The following is a 23,793-nucleotide window of genomic DNA, read 5'->3' on the forward strand; positions in this document are numbered from 1 at the left end:
TCAGATAAGCAGTATAATTTAGCAACAGTGGTGAAGTCAAGAGATGTAGTGGTTAGATAGAGCTGTTGTCCACAATCTACTGTGCCTTCAGATTATGTTGCCTAAGGGTGGCATTTAGATGAGAAATAGGAGGGACCAAGGATAGATCTTTGGGGAATACCAGAGGTAATGGTTTGGGAGCAGGAAGAGAAGTCATTGCAAGTGATTCTCTGGCTACGATTAGTGTTATGATGTGGCAGATGATGTGTGTCAAATCCACGAGGGAAACTTGATCGTGCTATCACATCGGTTTTGCAATTTGTATTTATTTTGAGATGCGTGCCCTGAATTCAGAAGTATTAAGTTCACCAAGACTTCAGAGATGTTTTAAAAAACTAAATTAAACATTTATTAACAAAAGAAAAAAATTCAAGCACATGCATAGATCTACAAATTACTACTATAATAACTCTTAAAACGCCTAGGGAAGAATTTTCCCGTCAGCGAGCAGGGGCGGGGCCTGCTCGCCGATGTGTAAAATGATGCGTGGTGATGTCGGGCGGGCATCCTGATGTCACAGCGTGTCATTTAGATTTTCAGATCAGTGGGCGCGCAGCCAAGTCGGTTGCACGCCCACCGAACTGTCAAAGGCCTATTAAAAACTAATTAAAACAATTTAATGAGCTGCCCATCCAACCTTAAGGTTGGCGGCCAGGTGAAGAGCCCAAGTGGCCTTCGCATTTTTCATGAAACCTCATCCACGGGCGGGATGAAGTTTCATGAAGTGTTTAAAATTCAATAAAAATTATTTTAAAAATTCATTGACATGTCCCAGCTCATGTGACACTGTCACATGAGGGGACAGGTTTTAAAAATGTTTTTTTCCTTTATTAAATTTTAAAACCTTAAACTGAGCTCCGTGAGGCACGTTAGTTCCTCAGGGAGATCTCTGCACTCTTTCGTGCGTGTGCGCAAAAGAGCATAGGGAATGACTAAGGGAATCCCACCCGCGCAGAGATCGCTTAGCACTTGCGGGCGAGCGTCATGCTGGGCAGGCCTTAATTGGCCCACCCACGTAAAATGGCGGCACGTCCTTGATCGGGGGCCCACACCCACACAAACCACCACTCCCGTGCCCCCCCCCCCAACGGAGGAAAAATTCAGCCCCTAATTAATCTGGCTTCCAGTTACCCCCCGTTCAGGCGACAGTAAAAAAATAGATTTTTAGATTTTAAACAGATCCAGGCAAGTCAACATGATACCTTGGTTATAGAATTCAAAGTGGCTTTTCCCAGCTTAGGTTTCTGTAGACAGCAGGCTTAATGCACAAATACTGGAGGCTTTTCACACTTCTGGTAGATCTTACAATGTCTTCCCTGACACATAGCCTCATTCTCCTTTATATATGTTTCTCTCTTTTAATGTACATTCATTGTTCCCATATGTCTTTGGAACTTTATCTTTCTCATAATATAAATCTTTTCATGGTGCTAATATTATCAGTAACCTTGGAGAAAAATAAGCACACTGCTTGGCCTAGCTTCTCTGGCTAGGTAGAAACACATTACCATCCCTTTGAAATTCAAACTGTCCTGATTTATCTAAAGATGCAAATTTTCTTCACTGTACATTCTAAAACTTCAGTCATGTTTACGTATTTAGCATTTCAAACCTAGCTTCTTTTGATGAGTCAAAACCTCCAGACTAGCTGTCTCCAATTTAATTAAATCTCACACACACATACACACACTCTCCAAACCCCACTATTAACCTATGTTTACAGTAACTCATAATATTATGAGAATTAATATACTTTCGTGACATTAGATAAGAATGGAACCATGTGAGTGCAGTCCCACCCAGCTGGACGACAGTGGAGGGTTGTTGGAGGAGGATGGTGTGGTCCATCATGTCAAAGGCTGCAGATAGGTTGAGAAAGACAAGAGAAAAGATTTACCTTTGTCACAATCATATAGGATGTCATTTGTTGCTCTGATAAGAGCTGTTTCGGTACTATGGCAAGGGCGGAAATGTGATTTGAGGGATTCAAACATGGGGTTCTGGGAAGGATGGGAATAAAATTAGGAGGCGATAACACATTCAAGGACTTGGGAGAGGAAATGGAGGTTGGAGATGTTTTCAAGGAGGGAGGGGTCAAGGGTTTTTTTGAGAATGGTTGTGATGATTGAAGATTTCAAGGAGAGAGGAACAGCACAAGGAGAGAGAACTTTTTACTCAGAGAGTGATGAGAATGTGAATTAGCTACCGTGGGGCAGGGAGGAGAGTGGGGAGGGCAAGAGGAGGGAGTGTGGAGTTATTCATTTGGTCTTAGGAATAGTAAAGCAGAATATTCTTTGAAAGGTGTGAAAATTATAAATGTTAATGTCTGGAGCGACTGGGGCATGCTCGTACAAGGAACATGGAAAATTAGCATGCAGGTGCAGCAAGCAATTAGGAAGGCAAATGGCATGTTGACCATTATTGCCAGGAGATTGGAGTAGAAGAATAAAGAAGTCCTGCTACAACTGTGCAGGGCTTTGGTGAGACCACATCTGGAATACTGTGTACAGTTTATGTTTCCATATTTAAGGAAGGATATACTGGCATTGGAGGCAGTACAGTGAATGTTCACTAGATTGGTCCTTGGGATGAGGGGTTTGTCCTATGATGAGGGGCTGAGTAAATTGGGCTTATATTCTCCGGAGTTTAGAAAAATGAGAAGTGATCTCATTGAAACATACAAGATTCTGAAGGGGGTTTGTTAAGGTAGAGGCTAAGAGATTGTTTCCACTGGTCAGGAAATCTGAAACATGGCAGCTCAGTCTCAGGATAAGGGGCCAATTATTTAGGACTGAGATGAGGAGTTATTTCTTCACTCAATGGGTTGTGAACCTTTGGAATTCACTCCCTTTAAGGGTTGTGGATGTGCCATTACTGAATACATTTAAGGCTGGGACAGACAAATTTTTGGTCCTTAAGGGAATTAAGCGTTAAGGGGAACGGGCAGGAAAGTGGAGTTGAAGTCCAAGATCAACCAGGATCGTATTGAACGGCAGTGCAGGCTCAGTAGGCCGACTGGTCTACACCTACTCCTATTTCTTGAGTTCTTATGGAAGGATGTTGGAGGAATGAGTTGAAGGGTGGAGAGCGAGGATAGGGATGGGGAAGGAGGAGAGGGACAGAAGGAGGTGGGGGAAGTAGAGAGGTGGAGGAGGACAGTGTGAGGAGGAGAGGCTGGGGAGGAAAGTATGAGGAGCAGAGGATAGGGAGGAGAAGGTGCAATGGAAGAGAAGAGGGAGAAGGATGAGAAGGAGGGAGGGAAGGAAGGGAAGGGTACGAGGGGAGACAAAGAGAAGGGAGGGATGAGGGGAGGATTTTGATGGAGAGAGGGAAGGAGGAGGGGAGGGTGTGAGGAGTAAAAGGGGAGGAGTAGGGGAGAAAGGGGGAGGAGAGAAGGAAGGTGCAAAGTGTATGAAAGTAGGAGGGGAGGGCAGAGAGAAGAGGGAAGGGATATATGGGTGAAAGAAGGGGGGAAGAGAGGAGGAAGGGGAAAGGGAAGAAGTGCAATTGGAAGAGGAAGGGAAGGGGGAAGGGAGGGATGAGGGGAAAGAGAGGAGTGGGGAAAGGGATAGTGGGATGGATGATGGGCAGGGAAAGGAAGGTAAAGGGGAGAGGGAAAGAGGAATGGGGAAGAAAAGGACAGAGGGAATGAAACAGAATGAGGAAGAAGGGATGATGTGGCAAAGGAGGGGGAGAGAAGGGAAGGTGTGAGGGGGGTGAAGGAAGGGTGCGAGGGAGAGTCTATGTGTGAGCAGGATGAGGAGGAAAGAATGGAGGGGGAAGAGAACAGGATACTGTAGGGAGAAAAGAGTGAAGGATGGGGGATTGAGGGAGTAAGGAAGGGGGAGAAAGAAGGAAGAAAATGGGAGAAGAGGGGTATTAGGGAAAGGAAGGAAGAAGGTTGGTGTGAATGTGTTGGAGAGATATCTGTTACCATCACTGAATCCCCCTCTATCAACAACCTGGGGGCTACTATTGATGAGAAACTGAACTGGGCCAGTCATGTAAATACTGTGGCTACAAGAGCAGATCAGAGGCTGGGAATTCTGTGGTGAGTAACTAACCTCCTGACTCCCCAAAGCCTGTCCACTACCTACAATGCAAAAGTCAGGAGTGTGATGGAATACTGTCCATTTGCCTGGATGAGTGCAGCTCTCACAACATTCCAGAAGCTTGACACCAGCCAGGACAAAGCAGCCCATTTGATCAGCTCGGTGAGATTGTTCTTCATGTTACTCTTGTTGGTATGGTTGCTGATATTGAGTTTCCATTGGATGATGTTGTAGGGTGTTGGTTGCAGTTCAGTAGATCTGAAGAAGTCTTTGTAGTCATACATAGGTTAACTGTAAATCTTTATTGACTCTTAGAACTATTTACAAATATACAGTAAAAGGTACAAGCTCAGAGCTGTCTCCATGCTTGCTGGTACACACAGCTCAGTCCAACAACAGACTGACCCTGGGTGAAGATCATGTGCTCTCTTACATCACTATGTGGGCGGTACTGTACTCAACCCCACATTAACCCTAAATGTGCTGGACCGTTAGGCTGCATCTCTGCCACCCCCCCCCCCCCCAAGTCGTTATCCAATACATTCTAGGTGGTTATAGTTTACCATATGTTTACATTGTTATTACTATCATATATTTACATTGTCATTACTACATTATCACTACCCCATCTCCCCCCTTAAAGTCCTTGAATTCAAAGGTTCAGGCAGACTATAGACCTTACAATCCTTTGATATCTCGTTCGCAGTACTGTCGGAGGAATGGTAGGCTCTGTCGCTGCTGGTTCTTCCTGTATCTTTGGAGGTTGTTCTGGCATCTGGTCTGTTTTCATCCTTTTCTTCCATTCTTTCATGTTGAAGCTCACTTGGTCAGTTCAGCTATTGTGCTGGTCGGTGGTTGCTACCCTAACTCATTACTTGCGGGCTGAATGAACATTGTATTCATCTCCTTTTCATTTCTTTTGCTTCTTCTGTTGTCATGTGGATCGTCGCAATATCGTCTGTGATAGAGGATGAGCATTCCTGTGCCTAGAATGAGGTTTAGTGGTACATTCACCCCTGCATTTCGCTGTTGGCAATGGATGGTTGCTACCAGGTTCCAGTATCCTTTGTGGCTTTGGCGTGCTGGCTGGGAGTTGCAACATATGTTTGGTGGTTTCCGTGTTGACATGCTGTACTGTCGTTGAAGCTGGAGGTTGAGGCTCATCGGACTGCTTATCACTCTCTTTTACATCATCCACTGGAGATGTCGTGGTTACCTCCAGGGTGATTGTTGGTCTGACCACTGTAGGTTTTTCAGCACCCGTATTGAGAATGGACAAAGCTGCTCTGCAAAGAGAGAAGACCGTTCAGATTTGAAATCCCAGTCAGGATACTCATTTTTGTTTGAGTACTTGGGAACTTGCAGTTCTGTACAATTAATGACAATGGTTGTCTTGACATCTTCTGCCATTTTAAGGAGATCCATGGCATCTCTGTTCAAGAGAGAGAAAGACCAGTTATGGATGACGTACATCAGCTCAAAGATTTGTTTACCGCCATGCCTTGGTGATTCCAAAATTATGCTTATGACTAGAAGCCAGATTCCTCCGGGCCCATAGAGTGGTGTATTTGTTGTTTGAAGCCAGAGGTCTTTCAGCCATGGTTCTTTGTCCGATAGGACTGTTAATGCTGGCTCCAGTGTCTAATTTAAAATTTGTTAAATGCCCATTGACTGAAGTGTTCACATTCCAAAATGAGAAACCAAGACCTTTGACCTTACCCAAGAAGTATGACTGTGTGTCTTCTGGGAGCAGTTTAGAATGCAGCAAAGGAGGACATAGAGAGAGATCAAGAGGAGAAAGATAGAGAATGAGAGTAAACTTGCAAGGACATAAAAGCAGACTATAAAAGCTTCTGTAAGTATGTAAAAAGAGAAAGATTAGTGAAGACAAATGTAGGTCCCTCACAGTCAACAACGGGAGAATTTATAATAGAGAACAAGGAAATACCAGAGCAATGAAACAACTACTTTAGTTCTGTCTTCATGGAAGAAGACACAAATAATTTCCCAAAAATACTTGTGAACCAAAGGTCCAGTGAGAAAGAGGAATTGAAAGAAATTAGTATTACTAAAATAATAGTGCTGGAGAAATTAATGGGACTGAAAGTTGATAAATCCCTAGGGCCCGATAATATACATCCCAGGGTACTAAAGGAGGTGACTATGGAAATAATGGAGGCATTCGTTGTCATCTTCCAAAATTCTATAGATTCTGGACTAGTCGGTGCAGATTGGAGGGTGGCAAACGTAACCCCACTATTTAAAAAGGGAAGGGAGGGAGAAAACACCGAATTGCAGACCGGTCAGCCAAACATCAGTAGTAGGGAAAATGCTGGAGTCTATCGTAAAGGATGTAATAACAGGACACTTAGAAAATATCAACAGGATTAGACAAAGGCAACATGGATTTATGAAGAGGAAATCATGTTTGACAAACCTACGGAAGTCTTTTGAGGACGTAACTAGCAGAATAGATATGGGAGAACCATTCGATGTGCTGTGTTTGGATTTTCAGAAAGCTTTTGATAAAGTCCCACATAAGAGGTTTGTGCAAAACGAAAGCACATGGGATTAGGGGTAATATATTGGCATGGATTGAGAATTAGTTAGCAAACGGGAAACAGAGAGTAGGAATAAATGGGTTTTTTTCAGAGTGGCAGGCGGTAACTACTGGGGTACCACAGGGATCAGTGCTTTGGCCCCAGCTATTCAATATATATCAATGATTTGGATGAGGGAACCTCATTTATGTAATATTTCCAAATTTGCTGACAACACAAAACTAGGTGGGAATGTGAGTGGTGAGAAGGATGTCATGAGGCTTCAAGGTGATTTAGACAATCACAGAATCTTCATTTATATAGCGCCTTTCACAACTTCAGGATGTCACAAAGTGCAGTACGAGTGTAGTCATTTTTATGATGGGAGGAAATTTAGGACATTACCTTAACACTTCCATACATCCCCACAGCCAATGAGTTACTTTAGACAAGCAGTGACTTTTGTGCAGGCAGAGATTGTGGGTAATGGTGCAATCAACCTCCTTACTCAGTAAGGAGTGGACTTCCTGACTTCCTGGTATCAGACTGATTTCTTTGCTCTCCTCTCTAGATGTGACTTTATTCCATAGGCCTGTAGTACTGCAGCTAGGTAAGCATTCATTTAGTTCAGTGAATGGGCAGATACATGGCAGATGCAGTATAATGTGGTTAAGTGTGAAGTTATCCACTTCAGTAGGAGAAACAATGGCAGAGTATTATTTAAATGTGATAGATTGGGAGATGTTGATGTACAAAGGGTCCTCGATATCCTTGTACCAATCACTGAAAGCAAGCATGCAGATGCAGCAAGCAATTAAAAAGGCAAATGTTATGTTGGTCTTTATTGCAAGAGGACTTGAGTACAGAAGCACAGATGTCTTACTGCCGCTATACAGGGTCTTGGTGAGACTACACCTGGAGTAGTGTGTGCAGTTTTGGTCTCCTTATCTAAGAAAGGATATATTTGCCATAGAGGGAGTGCAGCGAAGATTCACCAGACTGATTCCTGGGATGGCAGAATTATCATATGATGAGAGCCTGGGCCGACTAGGCCTGTATTCACTGGAGTTTAGACGAATAAGAGGGGATCTCATTGAAACAGATAAAATTCTGACAGGGCTGGACAGACTGGATGCAGGGATGATGTTTCCTCTGGCTGGGGAGTCTAGACAAATGGTCACAGTCTCAGGATACGGGCTAGGCCATTTAGGACTGAAATGAAGAGAAACTTCTTCACTTAGAGGGCGATGAACCTGTGGAATTCTCTACCACAGAAGATGTGGAGGCCAAGTCACTGAATATATTTAAGAAGGCAATAGGTTTCTAGACTCTATTGGAGTCAAGAGGTATGGGGAGAGAGCAGCACTATGATATTGAGATAGAGGATCAGCCATGATCACATTGAATGATGGAGCAGGCTTGAAGGGCCAAATGGCCTACTCCTTTTCCTATTTTCTATGTTTCCTGCAGTCTCAAGCTCGTGGGTGATCTTTGGCCTTCTGTGCATTTCAGAGTTTTTGCCCTGCACAGTTTGCCATAGTATCCAATCCTGCTTCACCGTAACCATTGGGCTGAAATTGTAGGACATTGATCTTGCCTGTGGGGGTGCTTTGCTCCACAGTGCTGGCATGGTCACTCTGCTGGTCAGTTTGGATATAACTTTCCCTGGCCTGGAGTGTCCCTGTTGTCTTTGTTTCTTAACCAGCTGTAGTGTGGGTTGGCTTCTGCACCATGGTTTATTTTTTTCCCCTTAAAATGGTCCTGTGCTGTTGACAGAGTTTTGACCTCCTAACTCTGGGGTTTGCCTTTCCTAGGGTTAGATTTTCCTTTGCTTGCATGAGTCAGAGAGTGTGTCGTCTGCTACTCCTACCACTACTCTGTCTCTGATGAGTTTGGATTTTAAGTCTCCGTACTCACAACCTTCTGCCAACCTGTACAGATCATTGATGAATGAATTGCTGATTCTTCTGGCTGCTGGACTCGCTTGTTAAATTTAGTTCTTTTGATCATTTTATTGTTTCTTAGATTAAAATAAACATTGAATGATTTTAGCACTTTTTCAAATTTAGCAAATGATTCATTGATTCCCTATCTTACAATGGTGGCATCTGCAATTGGGCTGACTAAGTAAAGCAGTGTGTTAAACTGTTGTGCTTCTGACATTTTGTCTAAACCTGAAGTGAAGCTGTATCTTAGGAATCTTTTCCTCCTAAATCCCCAATTATGTGATTGATCAAGGCCTTAGATTAATCCAAATTGATTTGGAAATATGGAATTCTGATGCATGGTTAAATTTTTTAAAGTGTATGTTCTGCTTTATGAGCTATCTGAATTTCAAGATAGCATCACCATTCAACTGGAGACAAAGGAATTTCCTGCACTTACCAGTTTTGGTGGGCTCAGCTGCAATGGCGATTGGGGGAAAAGAATCAAAAATGGAAGTCTGAAACAGCTGCCTGCAGAGTTCTCTTGCTCAGCATTTGTGTTTAAGGTTGCAAATTCATTGAATCCTGGCTTTTGCTTACCTGGGTTTAAAAAGTCCCAATTCTCCCAGAGAATTCAATTAATTATTTGTAAAGATTTTTGGAGCAAGCTCAAATCCCACACGTTCAGGGACCAAAACAAGGATTATGTTTTTAGTGACGGCTTTTTTCAAACTGCACTTCTGACTGAAAATTTTAAAGATTCACAGGACTTGCTGTAGCTTGGAATTTTAAAAGATTTAACTCATCCTTGCTAAATCTGCTGACTCTGTGCTCTGGGATTTGAAGCTAGACTTCCAAAGTTGATATAATGGAGTCTTCTGCTGCAGCAAGGAATTTAAAGTCCCTGACTTCAGCTTCCAAGACTTTGGAGCTTTTTCCTGGCAAATTTTACTCTGCACCTCTGCTTCTGGGGCTTCTTTTCAGATCAGAATGCTTCAACAAATTTTTTCTCAGTCTTCCAGCATCTTAGTTTTTCTCTGCATTTTTCTGCAAGATTTTGGGCTTTTCCACAAGCTGCCATCAAGTTGTAGGGTGTTGGTTACAGTTCGGTCGGCCTGAAGAAGTCTTCATAGTCATATGTAGATTAAGTCTTAAAAACAAAAAACATGCAGATGCTGGAAATCCAAAACAAAAACAGGAATACCTGGAAAAACTCAGCAGGTCTGGTAGCATCGGCGGAGAAGAGCAAAGTTGACGTTTCGAGTCCTCATGACCCTTCAACAGAACTAGTAGAAATAGGAAAAGGGTGAAATATAAGCTGGTTTAAGGCTGGGGGGTGGTGGGGAGGTTGTTGGTACAAGCAAGCTTAATTCTGTTGAAGGGTCATGAGTACTCGAAACGTCAACTTTGCTCTTCTCTGCCGATGCTGCCAGACCTGCTGAGTTTTAACAGGTATTTCTGTTTTTGTTTTAGATTAAGTCTTTGTTTACTCTTAGTACTATTTACAAATATACACCAAAGGGTACAAGCTAGGAACTGTCTCCATGCTTGCTGGTACATACGGCTCTGTCCCACAATAGACTGACCCTGGGTGCGGGTCATGTGCTCTCTTGCATCACTGTGTGGGTGGTACTGTACTCAGCCTCACATTAACTCTATAAGTACCAGACCCTTATACTACAGGTGAGGTTCATGTGATGTCAGTTGGTGAGAATTGTGGAACAAAAACAGTAAATTTGCTGTTGATGCTGGTGGGATTGGTGCTGCTGGGATTAGTGCTGCCAGGATTGGTGTTGCTGCCAGGGTTGATGCTGCTGGGATTGGTTCTGCTGCTGGGATTGGTTCTGCTGGTTGAATTGGTGCTGGAATTGGTTCTGCTGGTGGAATTGGTGCTGCTGTTGGAATTGGTGCTGGGATTGGTTCTGCTGGTGGAATTGGTGCTGGGATTGGTTCTGCTGGTGGAATTGGTGCTGGGATTGGTTCTGCCGGTGGAATTGGTGCTGGGATTGGTTCTGCTGGTGGAATTGGTGCTGGGATTGGTTCTGATGGCGGATTTGGTGCTGCTGGGATTAGTATTCCTGCTGGGATTCCTCCGCCTCCTTGCCGACTTCCCCATTGGCCCCGCTGGTTGGCAGTAACTGGGATATTCTCTCTCTGTACCCGGCGCCTGCAGTGACTTTCCCGAAGCGGCGACCGATGGCCCGGGCCAGTTACCGAGAGGAAGGGGCTGGGACCCGGGAGCTGGCATTGCAGCTGCTGATGCCCCAATAGAGGGAGAAGCTGCATCCAGTCGGTGAAAGGCATCGGGAGTGGCGACGCTGCCTGGCCGTGGTTCATGGGGATGCTGTCGGATTGCGGGGCTGCAGCGGCCGCTCCGAGGATGAGAGGCGCCGGGAAGCTGCTCCATCTGCTCCTTATCTGCCCCTTCTCCAGGGGTTTGCAGGTGCAGGTACAGGTACCGGTACCGGGGGGGTGGGGGGGGGGGTTGGTGGAGGCGAAGCCGGCTGGAGGGGATGGGGCTGAGCCCGGCACCGGAATGGGATGCGGAATTAATCAAATGTTGTTTTGCAGATTAGATCAGTTGATCTGAATGTTGCTCAGGGTCCAAGGAGAGGATTTGCCCCCAGCCTGGAGGCCCCTCCTGGACACCAGCCTCAGCCTGGGGGTCTCCCCGGCTCCCTCCTCCCATCTCACCCACACTCGGCACCACAAAGAGTCCAAGCAGCAGAAGCTGAATCATTGCTGGGCCCCTGATGGTTTTAGTGGTTTCAGTGGCTTTACAATCACTGGCAGCCGAACCCTGGAGGCCCGGACTGTGGTGTAGGATTTTGGAGAATATTAGTCCTTGTGCAAATGCAGATGGTCATATAAAAGATTATAGCAGAAGATTATTCAGCCGTGGTTCAGTAGATGACACTTGGGTCTCTGAAGTGGGGCCTGGATTTACACTACTCTTAATCAAAAGATGTGAGCCTATAATCTAGTTTGACACACCCGTGCGGTACAAAGAGCATGGTACCATGATAGGAACAATAACCTACAGGGCACTGTGATAGGAACAGTAACCAACAGCGCACTGTGATAGGAACAGTAACCAATAGCGCACTGTGGTCAGGACAGTAGCCAACAGGGCACTGTGATAGGAACAGTAACGAACAGGGCACTGTGGTCAAGACAGTGACCAACAGGGGCACTGTGGTCAGGACAGTAACCAACAGGCGCACTGTGGTCAGGACAGTAACCAACAGGGGCACTGTGGTCAGGACAGTAACCAACAGGGGCACTGTGATAGGAACAGTAACCAACAGGGCACTGTGATAAGAACAGTAACCAACAGGGCACTGTGATAGGAACAGTAACCAACAGGGCACTGTGATAGGAACAGTAACCAACAGGGCACTGTGATAGGAACAGTAACCAACAGGGCACTGTGATAGGAACAGTAACCAACAGGGCACTGTGATAGGAACAGTAACCAACGGTGCGCTGTGATAGGAACAGCAAGCAACAGGGCACGATGGTAGGAACGTTAACCAACAGGGCACTGTGATAGGAACAGTAACCGACAGGGCAGTGTTATAGGAACAGTATCCGACAAGGCATTGTGATAGGGACAGTAACCAACAGGGCACTGTGATAGGAACAGTAACCAACAAGGCACGATGGTAGGAACGTTAACCAACAGGGCACTGTGATAGGAACAGTAACCAACAGGGCATTGTGGTAGGAACATTAACCAACAGGGCACTGTGGTAAGGACAGTAACCAACAGGGCATTGTGGTAAGGGTAGTAACCAACAGGGCATTGTGATAGGGACAGTAACCAACAGGGCACTGTGGTAAGGGTAGTAACCAACAGGGCATTGTGATAGGGACAGTAACCAACAGGGCATTGTGATGGGGACAGTAACCAACAGGGCAGTGTGATAGGAACAGTAACCAACAGGGCACAGTGATGGGGACAGTAACCAACAGGGCACTGTGATGGGAACAGTAACCAACAGGGCACTGTGATGGGGACACTAACTAACGGGGTACTGTCGTAAGGGCAGTAACCAACAGGCTACGGTGCTAAGACGAGTAACTAACAGGGCACTGTGGCAAGGACAGTAACCAAAAGGGCACTGTGTTGGGACGGTAACCGACAGGGCACTGTGATAGGAACAGTAACCAACAGGGCATTGTGGCAGGAACGTTAACCAACAGGGCACTGTGGTAAGGGCTGTAACCAACAGGGCATTGTGGTAAGGGAAATAACAAACAGGGCATTGTGATAGGGACAGTAACCAACAGGGCATTGTGGTAAGGGCAGTAACCAACAGGGCATTGTGATAGGGACAGTAACCAACAGGGCACTGTGATGGGGACAGTAACCAACAGGGCACAGTGATGGGGACAGTAACCAACAGGGCACTGTGATGGGGACAGTAACCAACAGGGTATTGTGGTAAGGGCAGTAACCAACAGGGCATTGTGATAGGGTCAGTAACCAACAGGGCACTGTGATAGGAACAGTAACCAGCAGGGCACTGTGATAGGAACAGTGAACAACAGGGCACTGTGATAGGAACACTGACCAACAAGGCACTGTGATAGGAACAGTAACAAACAAGGCACTGTGAAAGGTACAGTAACCAACAGGGCACTGTGATAGGAACAGTAGCCAACAGGGCATTGTGATAGGGACAGTAATCACCAGGGCACTGTGATGGGGACAGTAACCAAAAATGCACTGTGATAGGAACAGTATCCAACAGGGCACTGTGTTGGGACAGTAATCGACAAGGCACTGTAATAGGATCAGTAACCAACAAGGCACAGTGATAGGAACAGTAACCAACTAGGCACTGTGATAGGTACAGTAACCAACAAGGCACTGTGATAGGTACAGTAACCAACAGGGCATTGTGATAGGAACAGTGACCAGCAGGGCACTGTGATAGGAACAGTGACCAACAGGGCATTGTGATAAGAACAGTAACCAACAGGGCACCCTGATGAGGACAGTAACGAATAGGGCACTGTGATGGGGACAGTAACCAACAGGGCACTGTGATGGGGACAGTAACCAACAGGGCACTGTGATGGGGACAGTAACCAACAGGGCATTGTGATGGGGACAGTAACCAACGGGGTACTGTCGTAAGGGCAGTAACCAACAGGCTACGGTGCTAAGACGAGTAACTAACAGGGCACTGTGTCAAGGACAGTAACCAACAGGGTACTGTGGTGGGACGGTAACCGACAGGGCACTGTGATAGGAACAGTAACCAACAGGGCATTGTGGTAGGAACGTTAACCAACAAGGCACTATGGTAAGGGCAGTAACCAACAAGGCATTGCGGTAAGGGCAGTAACCAACAGGGCATTGTGACAGGGACAGTAACCAACAGGGCACTGTGATATAAACAGTCACCAACAAGGCACTGTGATAGGAACAGTGACCAACAAGGCATTGTGGTAAGGGCAGTAACCATCAGGGCATTGTGATTGGGACAGTCACCAACTGGGCACTGTAATGGGGACAGTAACCTACAGGGCACTGAGATGGGGACAGTAACCAACAGGGCATTGTGGTAAGGGCAGTAACCAACAGGGCATTGTGATAGGGTCAGTAACCAACAGGGCACTGTGATGGGGACAGTAACCTACAGGGCACTGTGATAGGAACAGTAACCAACAGGGCATTGTGATAGGTGCAGGAACCAACAGGGCACTGTGATAGGAACAGTAACCAACCGGGCACAGTGATTGGATCAGTAAGCAACAGGGCACAGTGATAGCATCAGTAACCAACAGGGCACTGGGATGAGGACAGTAACCAACAGGGTACTGTGATATGAACAGTAACCAACAGGGCACTGTGATATGAACAGTAACCAACAGGGCACTGTGACATGAACAGTAACCAACAGGGCACTGTGATATGAACAGTGACCAACAGGGCACTGTGAGATGAACAGTAACCAACAGGGCACTGTGAGATGAACAGTAACCAACAGGGCACTGTGATATGAACAGTAACCAACAGGGCACTGTGATGGGGACAGTAACCGACAGGGCAGTGTGATATGAACAGTAACCAACAGGGCATTGTGATAGGATCAGTAGGCAACAGGGCACAGTGATAGGATCAGTAAGCAACAGGGCACAGTGATAGGATCAGTAAGCAACAGGGCACAGTGATAGGAACAGTAACCAACTAGGCACTGTGAAAGGTACAGTAACCAACAGGGCACTGTGATAGGAACAGTAACCTACAGGGCATTGTGATAGGAACACTAACCAACAGGGCACTGGGATGAGGACAGTAACCAACAGGGCACTGTGATATGAACAATAACCAACAGGGCATTGTGGCAGGAACGTTAACCAACAGGGCACTATTGGAAGGGCAGTAACCAACAGGGCATTGTGATAGGGACAGTAACCAACAGGGCATTGTCGTAAGGGCAGTAACCAACAGGGCATTGTGATAGGGACAGTAACCAACAGGGCACTGTGATATGAACAGTAAACAACAAGGCACTGTGATAGGAACAGTGACCAACAAGGCACTGTGGTAAAGGCAGTAACCAACAGGGCATTGTGATAGGGACAGTCACCAACAGGGCACTGAGATGGGGACAGTAACCAACAGGGCACTGTGATGGGGACAGTAACCAACAAGGCATTGTGGTAAGGGCAGTAACCAACAGGGCATTGTGATAGGGTCAGGAACCAACAGGGCACTGTGATAGGAACAGTAACGAACAGGGCATTGTGGCAGGAACGTTAACCAACAGGGCACTGTGATATGAACAGTAACCAACAAGGCACTGTGATAGGAACAGTGACCAACAAGGCACTGTAAAGGGGACAGTAAGCATCAGGGCGCAGTGATAGGAACAGTAACCAACAGGGCACTGTGATAGGAACAGTAATAAACAAGGCACTGTGAAAGATACAATAACCAACAGGGTACTGTGATAGGAACAGTACGCAACAGGGCATTGTGATAGGAACAGTAACCAACAGGGCACTGGGATGAGGACAGTAACCAACAGGGCACTGCGATGGGGACAGTAACCAACAGAGCACTGTAATGGGGACAGTAACCAACAGGGCATTGTGGTAAGGGCAGTAACCAACAGGGCATTGTGATAGGAACAGTAACCAACAGGGCATTGTGGTAATTGCAGTAACGAACAGGGCATTGTGATAGGGACAGTAACCAACAGGGCACTGTGATATGAACAGTAACCAACAAGGCACTGTGATAGGAACGGTGACCAACAAGGCATTGTGGTAAGGGCAGTAACCAACAGGGTATTGTGATGGGGACAGTAACCAACAGGGCACTGTGATGGGGACAGTAACCAACAGGGCACTGTGATGGGGACACTAACCAACAGGGCACTGTGATGGGGACAGAAACCAACGGGGTACTGTCGTAAGGGCAGTAACCAACTGGCCACGGTGCTAAGACGAGTAACTAACAGGGCACTGTGATGGTGACCGTAACCAACAGGGCAATGTGATAGGAACCATAACCATCAGGGCACTGTGATGGGAACAGTTATCAACAGGGCACTGTGTTGGGACAGTACCCGACAGGGCACTGTGATAGAAACAGTAACCAACAGGGCACTGTGAAAGGAACAGTAACCAACAAGGCATTGTGATAGCAACAGTAACCAACAAGGCATTGTGATAGCAACAGTAACCAACAGGGCACTGGGATGAGGACAGTAACCAACAGGGCACTGTGATATGAACAGTAACCAACAGGGCACTGTGATAGGAGCTGTAACCAACAAGGCACAGTGATGGGAACAGTGACCAACAGGGCACTGTGATAGGAACAGTAACCAACAGGGCACTGTGATAGGAACCGTGACCAACAGGTCATTGTGATAGGAACAGTGACCAACAGGGCATGGTGATGAGGACAGTAACCAACAGGGCACTGTGATGGGGACAGTAACCAACAGTACACTGTGATGGGGACACTAACCAACAGGGCACTGTGATGGGGACACTAACCAACAGGGCACTGTGATGGGGACAGTAACCAACCGGGTACTGTCGTAAGGGCAGTAACCAACAGGCTACGGTGCTAAGACGAGTAACTAACAGGGCACTGTGTCAAGGACAGTAACCAACAGGGTACTGTGATAGGAGCAGTAACCAACAGGGCACTGTGATAGGAGCAGTAACAAACAAGGCACCGTGAAAGGTACAGAAACCAACAGGGCACTGTGATACGAACAGTAACCAACAGGGCACTGTGATACGAACAGTAACCAACAGGGCACTGTAACAGGAACAGTAACCAACAGGGCACTGTGACAGGAACAGTAACCAACAGGGCATTGTGATATGAACAGTAACCAACAGTGCATTGTGGCAGGAACGTTAACCAACAGGGCACTGTGGTAAGGGCAGTAACCAACAGGGCACTGTGATCGGGACAGTAACTGACAGGGCACTGTGATAGGAACAGTAACCAACAGGGCGTTGTGATAGGGACAGTTATCACCAGGGCACTTGATGGGGACAGTAACCATAAAGGCAGTGTGATAGGTACAGTAACCAAGAGGGCAGTGTGTTGGGACAGTAACCGACAGGGCACGGTGATGAGGGCAGTAACCGACAGGGCACTGTGATGGGAACAGTAACCAACAGAGCACTGTGATGGGAACAGTAACCAACAGGGCACTGTGATGGGAACAGTAAACAACAGGGCACTGTGATAGGAACAGTAAACAACAGGGCACTGTGATAGGAACAGTTACCAACAGGGCATTGTGGCAGGAACATAAACCAACAAGGCACTGTGTTAAGCACATTAACCAACAGGGCACTGTGGTAAGGGCAGTAACCAACAAGGCATTGTGATAAGGGCAGTAACCAACAGGGCATTGTGATAGGGACAATAACCAACAGGGCATTGTGATAGGGACAATAACCAACAGGGAACTGTGATGGGGACAGTAACCAACAGGGCAATGTGATAGGAACAGTACCCGACATGGCACTGTGATAGGAACAGTAACCAGCAGGGCACTGTGATTGGAACAGTGACCAACTGGGCACTGTGATAGGATCAGTAACCAACAGGGCACTGTGATAGGAACAGTAACCAACATGGCACTGCGATAGGATCAGTGACCAAAAAGGCATTGTGGTAAGGGCAGTAACCAACAGGGCATTGTGATAGGGACAGTAACCAACAGGGCATTGTGATGGGGACAGTAACCAACAGGGCACTGTGGTAAGGGCACTAACCAACTGGGCATTGTGATAGGTTCAGTAACCAACAGGGCACAGTGATGGGGACAGTAACCAACAGGGCACTGTGATGGGGACAGTAACCAACAGGGCACTGTGATGGGGACAGTAACCAACAGGGCACTGTGATAGGAACAGTAACCGACATGGCTCTGTGATAGGAACAGTAACCAGCGGGCACTGTGATAGGAACAGTGACCAACAGGGCATTGTAATAGGAACAGTAACCGACATGGCACTGTGATAGGAACAGTAACCGACAGGGCACTGTGATAGGAACATTAACCGACAGGGCACTGTGATAGGAACATTAACCGACAGGGCACTGTGATAGGAACAGTGACCAACAGGGCACTGTGATAGGAACAGTAACCAACAAGGCACTGTGATAGGTACAGTAACCAACAGCGCACTATGATTGGAACAGTAACCAACAGGGCACTGTGATAGGAACAGTAACAAACAAGGCACTGTGAAAGGTACAGTAACCAACAGGGCACTGTGATAGGAACAGTAACCAACAGGGCATTGTGATAGGAACAGTAACCAACAGGGCAATGGGATGAGCTCAGTAACCAACAGGGCACTGTGATATGAACAGTAACCAACAGGGCACTGTGATAGGAGCAGTAACCAACAAGGCACAGTGATAGGAACAGTAACCAACAGGGCACTGTGATATGAACAGTAACCAGCTGGGCACTGTGATAGGAGCAGTAAACAACAAGGCACAGTGATGGGAACAGTAACCAACAGGGCATTGTGATAGGAACAGTAACCAACAGGGCACTGGGATGAGGACAGTAACCAACAGGGCACTGTGATATGAACAGTAACCAACAGGGCACTGTGATAACCGCAGTAAACAACAAGGCACAGTGACCAACAGGGCACTTCGATAGGAACAGTAAGCAACAAGGCACTGTGATAGGTACAGTAACCAACAGGGCATTATGATAGGAACAGTAACCCACAGGGCACTGTGATACGAACAGTAACCAACAGGGCACTGGGATGAGGACAGTAACCAACAGGGCACTGGGATGAGGACAGTAACCAACAGGGCACTGTGATATGAACAGTAACCAACAAGACACAGTGATAGGAACAGTGACCAACAGGGCGTTGTGATAGGGACAGTTATCACCAGGGCACTTGATGGGGACAGTAACCAAAAAGGCAGTGTGATAGGTACAGTAACCAACAGGGCACTGTGTTGGGACAGTAACCGACAGGCACGGTGATAAGGGCAGTAACCGACAGGGCACTGTGATGGGAACAGTAACCAACAGGGCACTGTGATGGGAACAGTAACCAACAGGGCACTGTGATGGGAACAGTAAACAACAGGGCACTGTGAAAGGAACAGTAAACAACAGGGCGTTGTGATAGGGACAGTTATCACCAGGGCACTTGATGGGGACAGTAACCAAAAAGGTAGTGTGATAGGTACAGTAACCAAGAGGGCACTGTGTTGGGACAGTAACCGACAGGGCACGGTGATGAGGGCAGTAACCGACAGGGCACTGTGATGGGAACAGTAACCAACAGGGCACTGTGATGGGAACAGTAACCAACAGGGCACTGTGATGGAAACAGTAAACAACAGGGCACTGTGATAGGAACAGTAAACAACAGGGCACTGTGATAGGAACAGTTACCAACAGGGCATTGTGGCAGGAACATAAACCAACAAGGCACTGTGTTAAGCACATTAACCAACAGGGCACTGTGGTAAGGGCAGTAACCAACAAGGCATTGTGATAAGGGCAGTAACCAACAGGGCATTGTGATAGGGACAATAACCAACAGGGCATTGTGATAGGGACAATAACCAACAGGGAACTGTGATGGGGACAGTAACCAACAGGGCAATGTGATAGGAACAGTACCCGACATGGCACTGTGATAGGAACAGTAACCAGCAGGGCACTGTGATTGGAACAGTGACCAACTGGGCACTGTGATAGGATCAGTAACCAACAGGGCACTGTGATAGGAACAGTAACCAACAAGGCACTGCGATAGGAACAGTGACCAAAAAGGCATTGTGGTAAGGGGAGTAACCAACAGGGCATTGTGATAGGGACAGTAACCAACAGGGCATTGTGATGGGGACAGTAACCAACAGGGCACTGTGGTAAGGGCACTAACCAACTGGGCATTGTGATAGGTTCAGTAACCAACAGGGCACAGTGATGGGGACAGTAACCAACAGGGCACTGTGATGGGGACAGTAACCAACAGGGCACTGTGATGGGGACAGTAACCAACAGGGCACTGTGATAGGAACAGTAACCGACATGGCTCTGTGATAGGAACAGTAACCAGCGGGCACTGTGATAGGAACAGTGACCAACAGGGCATTGTAATAGGAACAGTAACCGACATGGCACTGTGATAGGAACAGTAACCGACAGGGCACTGTGATAGGAACATTAACCGACAGGGCACTGTGATAGGAACATTAACCGACAGGGCACTGTGATAGGAACAGTAACCAGCAGGGCACTGTGATAGGAACAGTGACCAACAGGGCACTGTGATAGGAACAGTAACCAACAAGGCACTGTGATAGGTACAGTAACCAACAGCGCACTATGATTGGAACAGTAACCAACAGGGCACTGTGATAGGAACAGTAACAAACAAGGCACTGTGAAAGGTACAGTAACCAACAGGGCACTGTGATAGGAACAGTAACCAACAGGGCATTGTGATAGGAACAGTAACCAACAGGGCAATGGGATGAGCTCAGTAACCAACAGGGCACTGTGATATGAACAGTAACCAACAGGGCACTGTGATAGGAGCAGTAACCAACAAGGCACAGTGATAGGAACAGTAACCAACAGGGCACTGTGATATGAACAGTAACCAGCTGGGCACTGTGATAGGAGCAGTAAACAACAAGGCACAGTGATGGGAACAGTAACCAACAGGATATTGTGATAGGAACAGTAACCAACAGGGCACTGGGATGAGGACAGTAACCAACAGGGCACTGTGATATGAACAGTAACCAACAGGGCACTGTGATAACCGCAGTAAACAACAAGGCACAGTGACCAACAGGGCACTTCGATAGGAACAGTAAGCAACAAGGCACTGTGATAGGTACAGTAACCAACAGGGCATTATGATAGGAACAGTAACCCACAGGGCACTGTGATACGAACAGTAACCAACAGGGCACTGGGATGAGGACAGTAACCAACAGGGCACTGGGATGAGGACAGTAACCAGCAGGGCACTGTGATATGAACAGTAACCAACAAGACACAGTGATAGGAACAGTGACCAACAGGGCGTTGTGATAGGGACAGTTATCACCAGGGCACTTGATGGGGACAGTAACCAAAAAGGCAGTGTGATAGGTACAGTAACCAACAGGGCACTGTGTTGGGACAGTAACCGACAGGCACGGTGATAAGGGCAGTAACCGACAGGGCACTGTGATGGGAACAGTAACCAACAGGGCACTGTGATGGGAACAGTAACCAACAGGGCACTGTGATGGGAACAGTAAACAACAGGGCACTGTGAAAGGAACAGTAAACAACAGGGCGTTGTGATAGGGACAGTTATCACCAGGGCACTTGATGGGGACAGTAACCAAAAAGGTAGTGTGATAGGTACAGTAACCAAGAGGGCACTGTGTTGGGACAGTAACCGACAGGGCACGGTGATGAGGGCAGTAACCGACAGGGCACTGTGATGGGAACAGTAACCAACAGGGCACTGTGATGGGAACAGTAACCAACAGGGCACTGTGATGGAAACAGTAAACAACAGGGCACTGTGATAGGAACAGTAAACAACAGGGCACTGTGATAGGAACAGTTACCAACAGGGCATTGTGGCAGGAACATAAACCAACAAGGCACTGTGTTAAGCACATTAACCAACAGGGCACTGTGGTAAGGGCAGTTACCAACAAGGCATTGTGATAAGGGCAGTAACCAACAGGGCATTGTGATAGGGACAATAACCAACAGGGCATTGTGATAGGGACAATAACCAACAGGGAACTGTGATGGGGACAGTAACCAACAGGGCAATGTGATAGGAACAGTACCCGACATGGCACTGTGATAGGAACAGTAACCAGCAGGGCACTGTGATTGGAACAGTGACCAACTGGGCACTGTGATAGGAACAGTAACCAACAGGGCACTGTGACAGGATCAGTAAGCAACGGGGCACTGTGATAGGATCAGTAACCAACAGGGCACTGTGATAGGATCAGTAACCAACAGGGCACTGTGATAGGAACAGTGACCAAAAAGGCATGGTGGTAAGGGGAGTAACCAACAGGGCATTGTGATAGGGTCAGTAATCAACAGGGCACTGTGATGGGGACAGTAACCGACAGTGCACTGTGATAGGAACAGTAACCAACAGGGCAATGTAATAGGAACCGTAACCAACTGGGCACTGTGGTTAGCACAGTAACCAACAGGGCACTGTGGTAAGGGCAGTAACCAACAAGGCATTTTGGTAAGGGCACTAACCAACAGGGCATTGTGATAGGGTCAGTAACCAACAGGGCATTGTGATGGGGACAGTAACCAACAGGGCACTGTGATGGGGACAGTATCCAACAGGGCACTGTGATGGGGACAGTAACCAACAGGGCACTGTGATAGGAACAGTAACCGACATGGCACTGTGATAGGAACAGTAACCAGCGGGCACTGTGATAGGAACAGTGACCAACAGGGCATTGTAATAGGAACAGTAACCGACATGGCACTGTGATAGGAACAGTAACCGACAGTGCACTATGACAGGAACATTAACCGACAGGGCACTGTGATAGGAACATTAACCGACAGGGCACTGTGATAGGAACAGTAACCAGCAGGGCACTGTGATAGGAATAGTGACCAACAGGGCACTGTGATAGGAACAGTAACCAACAAGGCACTGTGATAGGTACAGTAACCAACAGGGCACTATGATTGGAACAGTAACCAACAGGGCACTGTGATAGGAACAGTAACAAACAAGGCACTGTGAAAGGTACAGGAACCAACAGGGCACTGTGATAGGAACAGTAACCAACAGGGCATTGTGATAGGAACAGTAACCAACAGGGCAATGGGATGAGCACAGTAACCAACAGGGCACTGTGATATGAACAGGCACCAACTGGGCACTGTGATAGGAGCAGTAAACAACAAGGCACAGTGATGGGAACAGTAACCAACAGGGCATTGTGATAGGAACAGTAACCAACAGGGCACTGGGATGAGGACAGTAACCAACAGGGCACTGTGATATGAACAGTAACCAACAGGGCACTGTGATAGCAGCAGTAAACAACAAGGCACAGTGACCAACAGGGCACTGCGATAGGAACAGTAAGCAACAAGGCACTGTGATAGGTACAGTAACCAACAGGGCATTATGATAGGAACAGTAACCAACAGGGCACTGTGATACGAACAGTAACCAACCGGGCACTGGGATGAGGACAGTAACCAACAGGGCACTGGGATGAGGACAGTAACCAACAGGGCACTGTGATATGAACAGTAACCAACAAGGCACAGTGATAGGAACAGTGACCAACAGGGCACTGTGATAGGAACAGTGACCAACAGGGCACAGTGATAGGAACAGTGACCAACAGGGCACGGTGATGAGGACAGTAACCAACAGGGCACAGTGATGGGGACAGTAACCAACAGGGCACTGTGATGGGGACAGTAACCAACAGGGCACTGTGATGGGGACAGTAACCAACGGGGTACTGTCGTAAGGGCAGTAACCAACAGGCTACGGTGCTAATGCGAGTAACTAACAGGGCACTGTGGCAAGGACAGTAACCAAAAGGGCACTGTGTTGGGACGGTAACCGACAGGGCACTGTGATAGGAACAGTAACCAACAGGGCATTGTGGCAGGAACGTTAACCAACAGGGCACTGTGGTAAGGGCAGTAACCAACAGGGCATTGT

At 47.2% G+C, this 23,793-nt stretch overlaps 1 protein-coding gene across 1 annotated transcript in view; it reads left to right on the forward strand.

Annotated features, from left to right (window-relative positions):
* Positions 1–10,733: 10,733 nt before the first annotated feature.
* Positions 10,734–23,793, forward strand: part of dipk1b (divergent protein kinase domain 1B) — a 144,951-nt gene continuing 131,891 nt past the window's right edge. The window contains exon 1 of the mRNA XM_041193831.1: positions 10,734–11,005. Within this exon, the coding sequence (XP_041049765.1) occupies positions 10,892–11,005 (114 nt within the window). The 5' untranslated portion in view covers positions 10,734–10,891. The remainder of the gene's footprint in view (positions 11,006–23,793) is intronic.

Source organism: Carcharodon carcharias, chromosome 8 (genome assembly GCF_017639515.1).
Source record: "Carcharodon carcharias isolate sCarCar2 chromosome 8, sCarCar2.pri, whole genome shotgun sequence".
Classification (NCBI taxonomy): Eukaryota; Metazoa; Chordata; class Chondrichthyes; order Lamniformes; family Lamnidae; genus Carcharodon; species Carcharodon carcharias.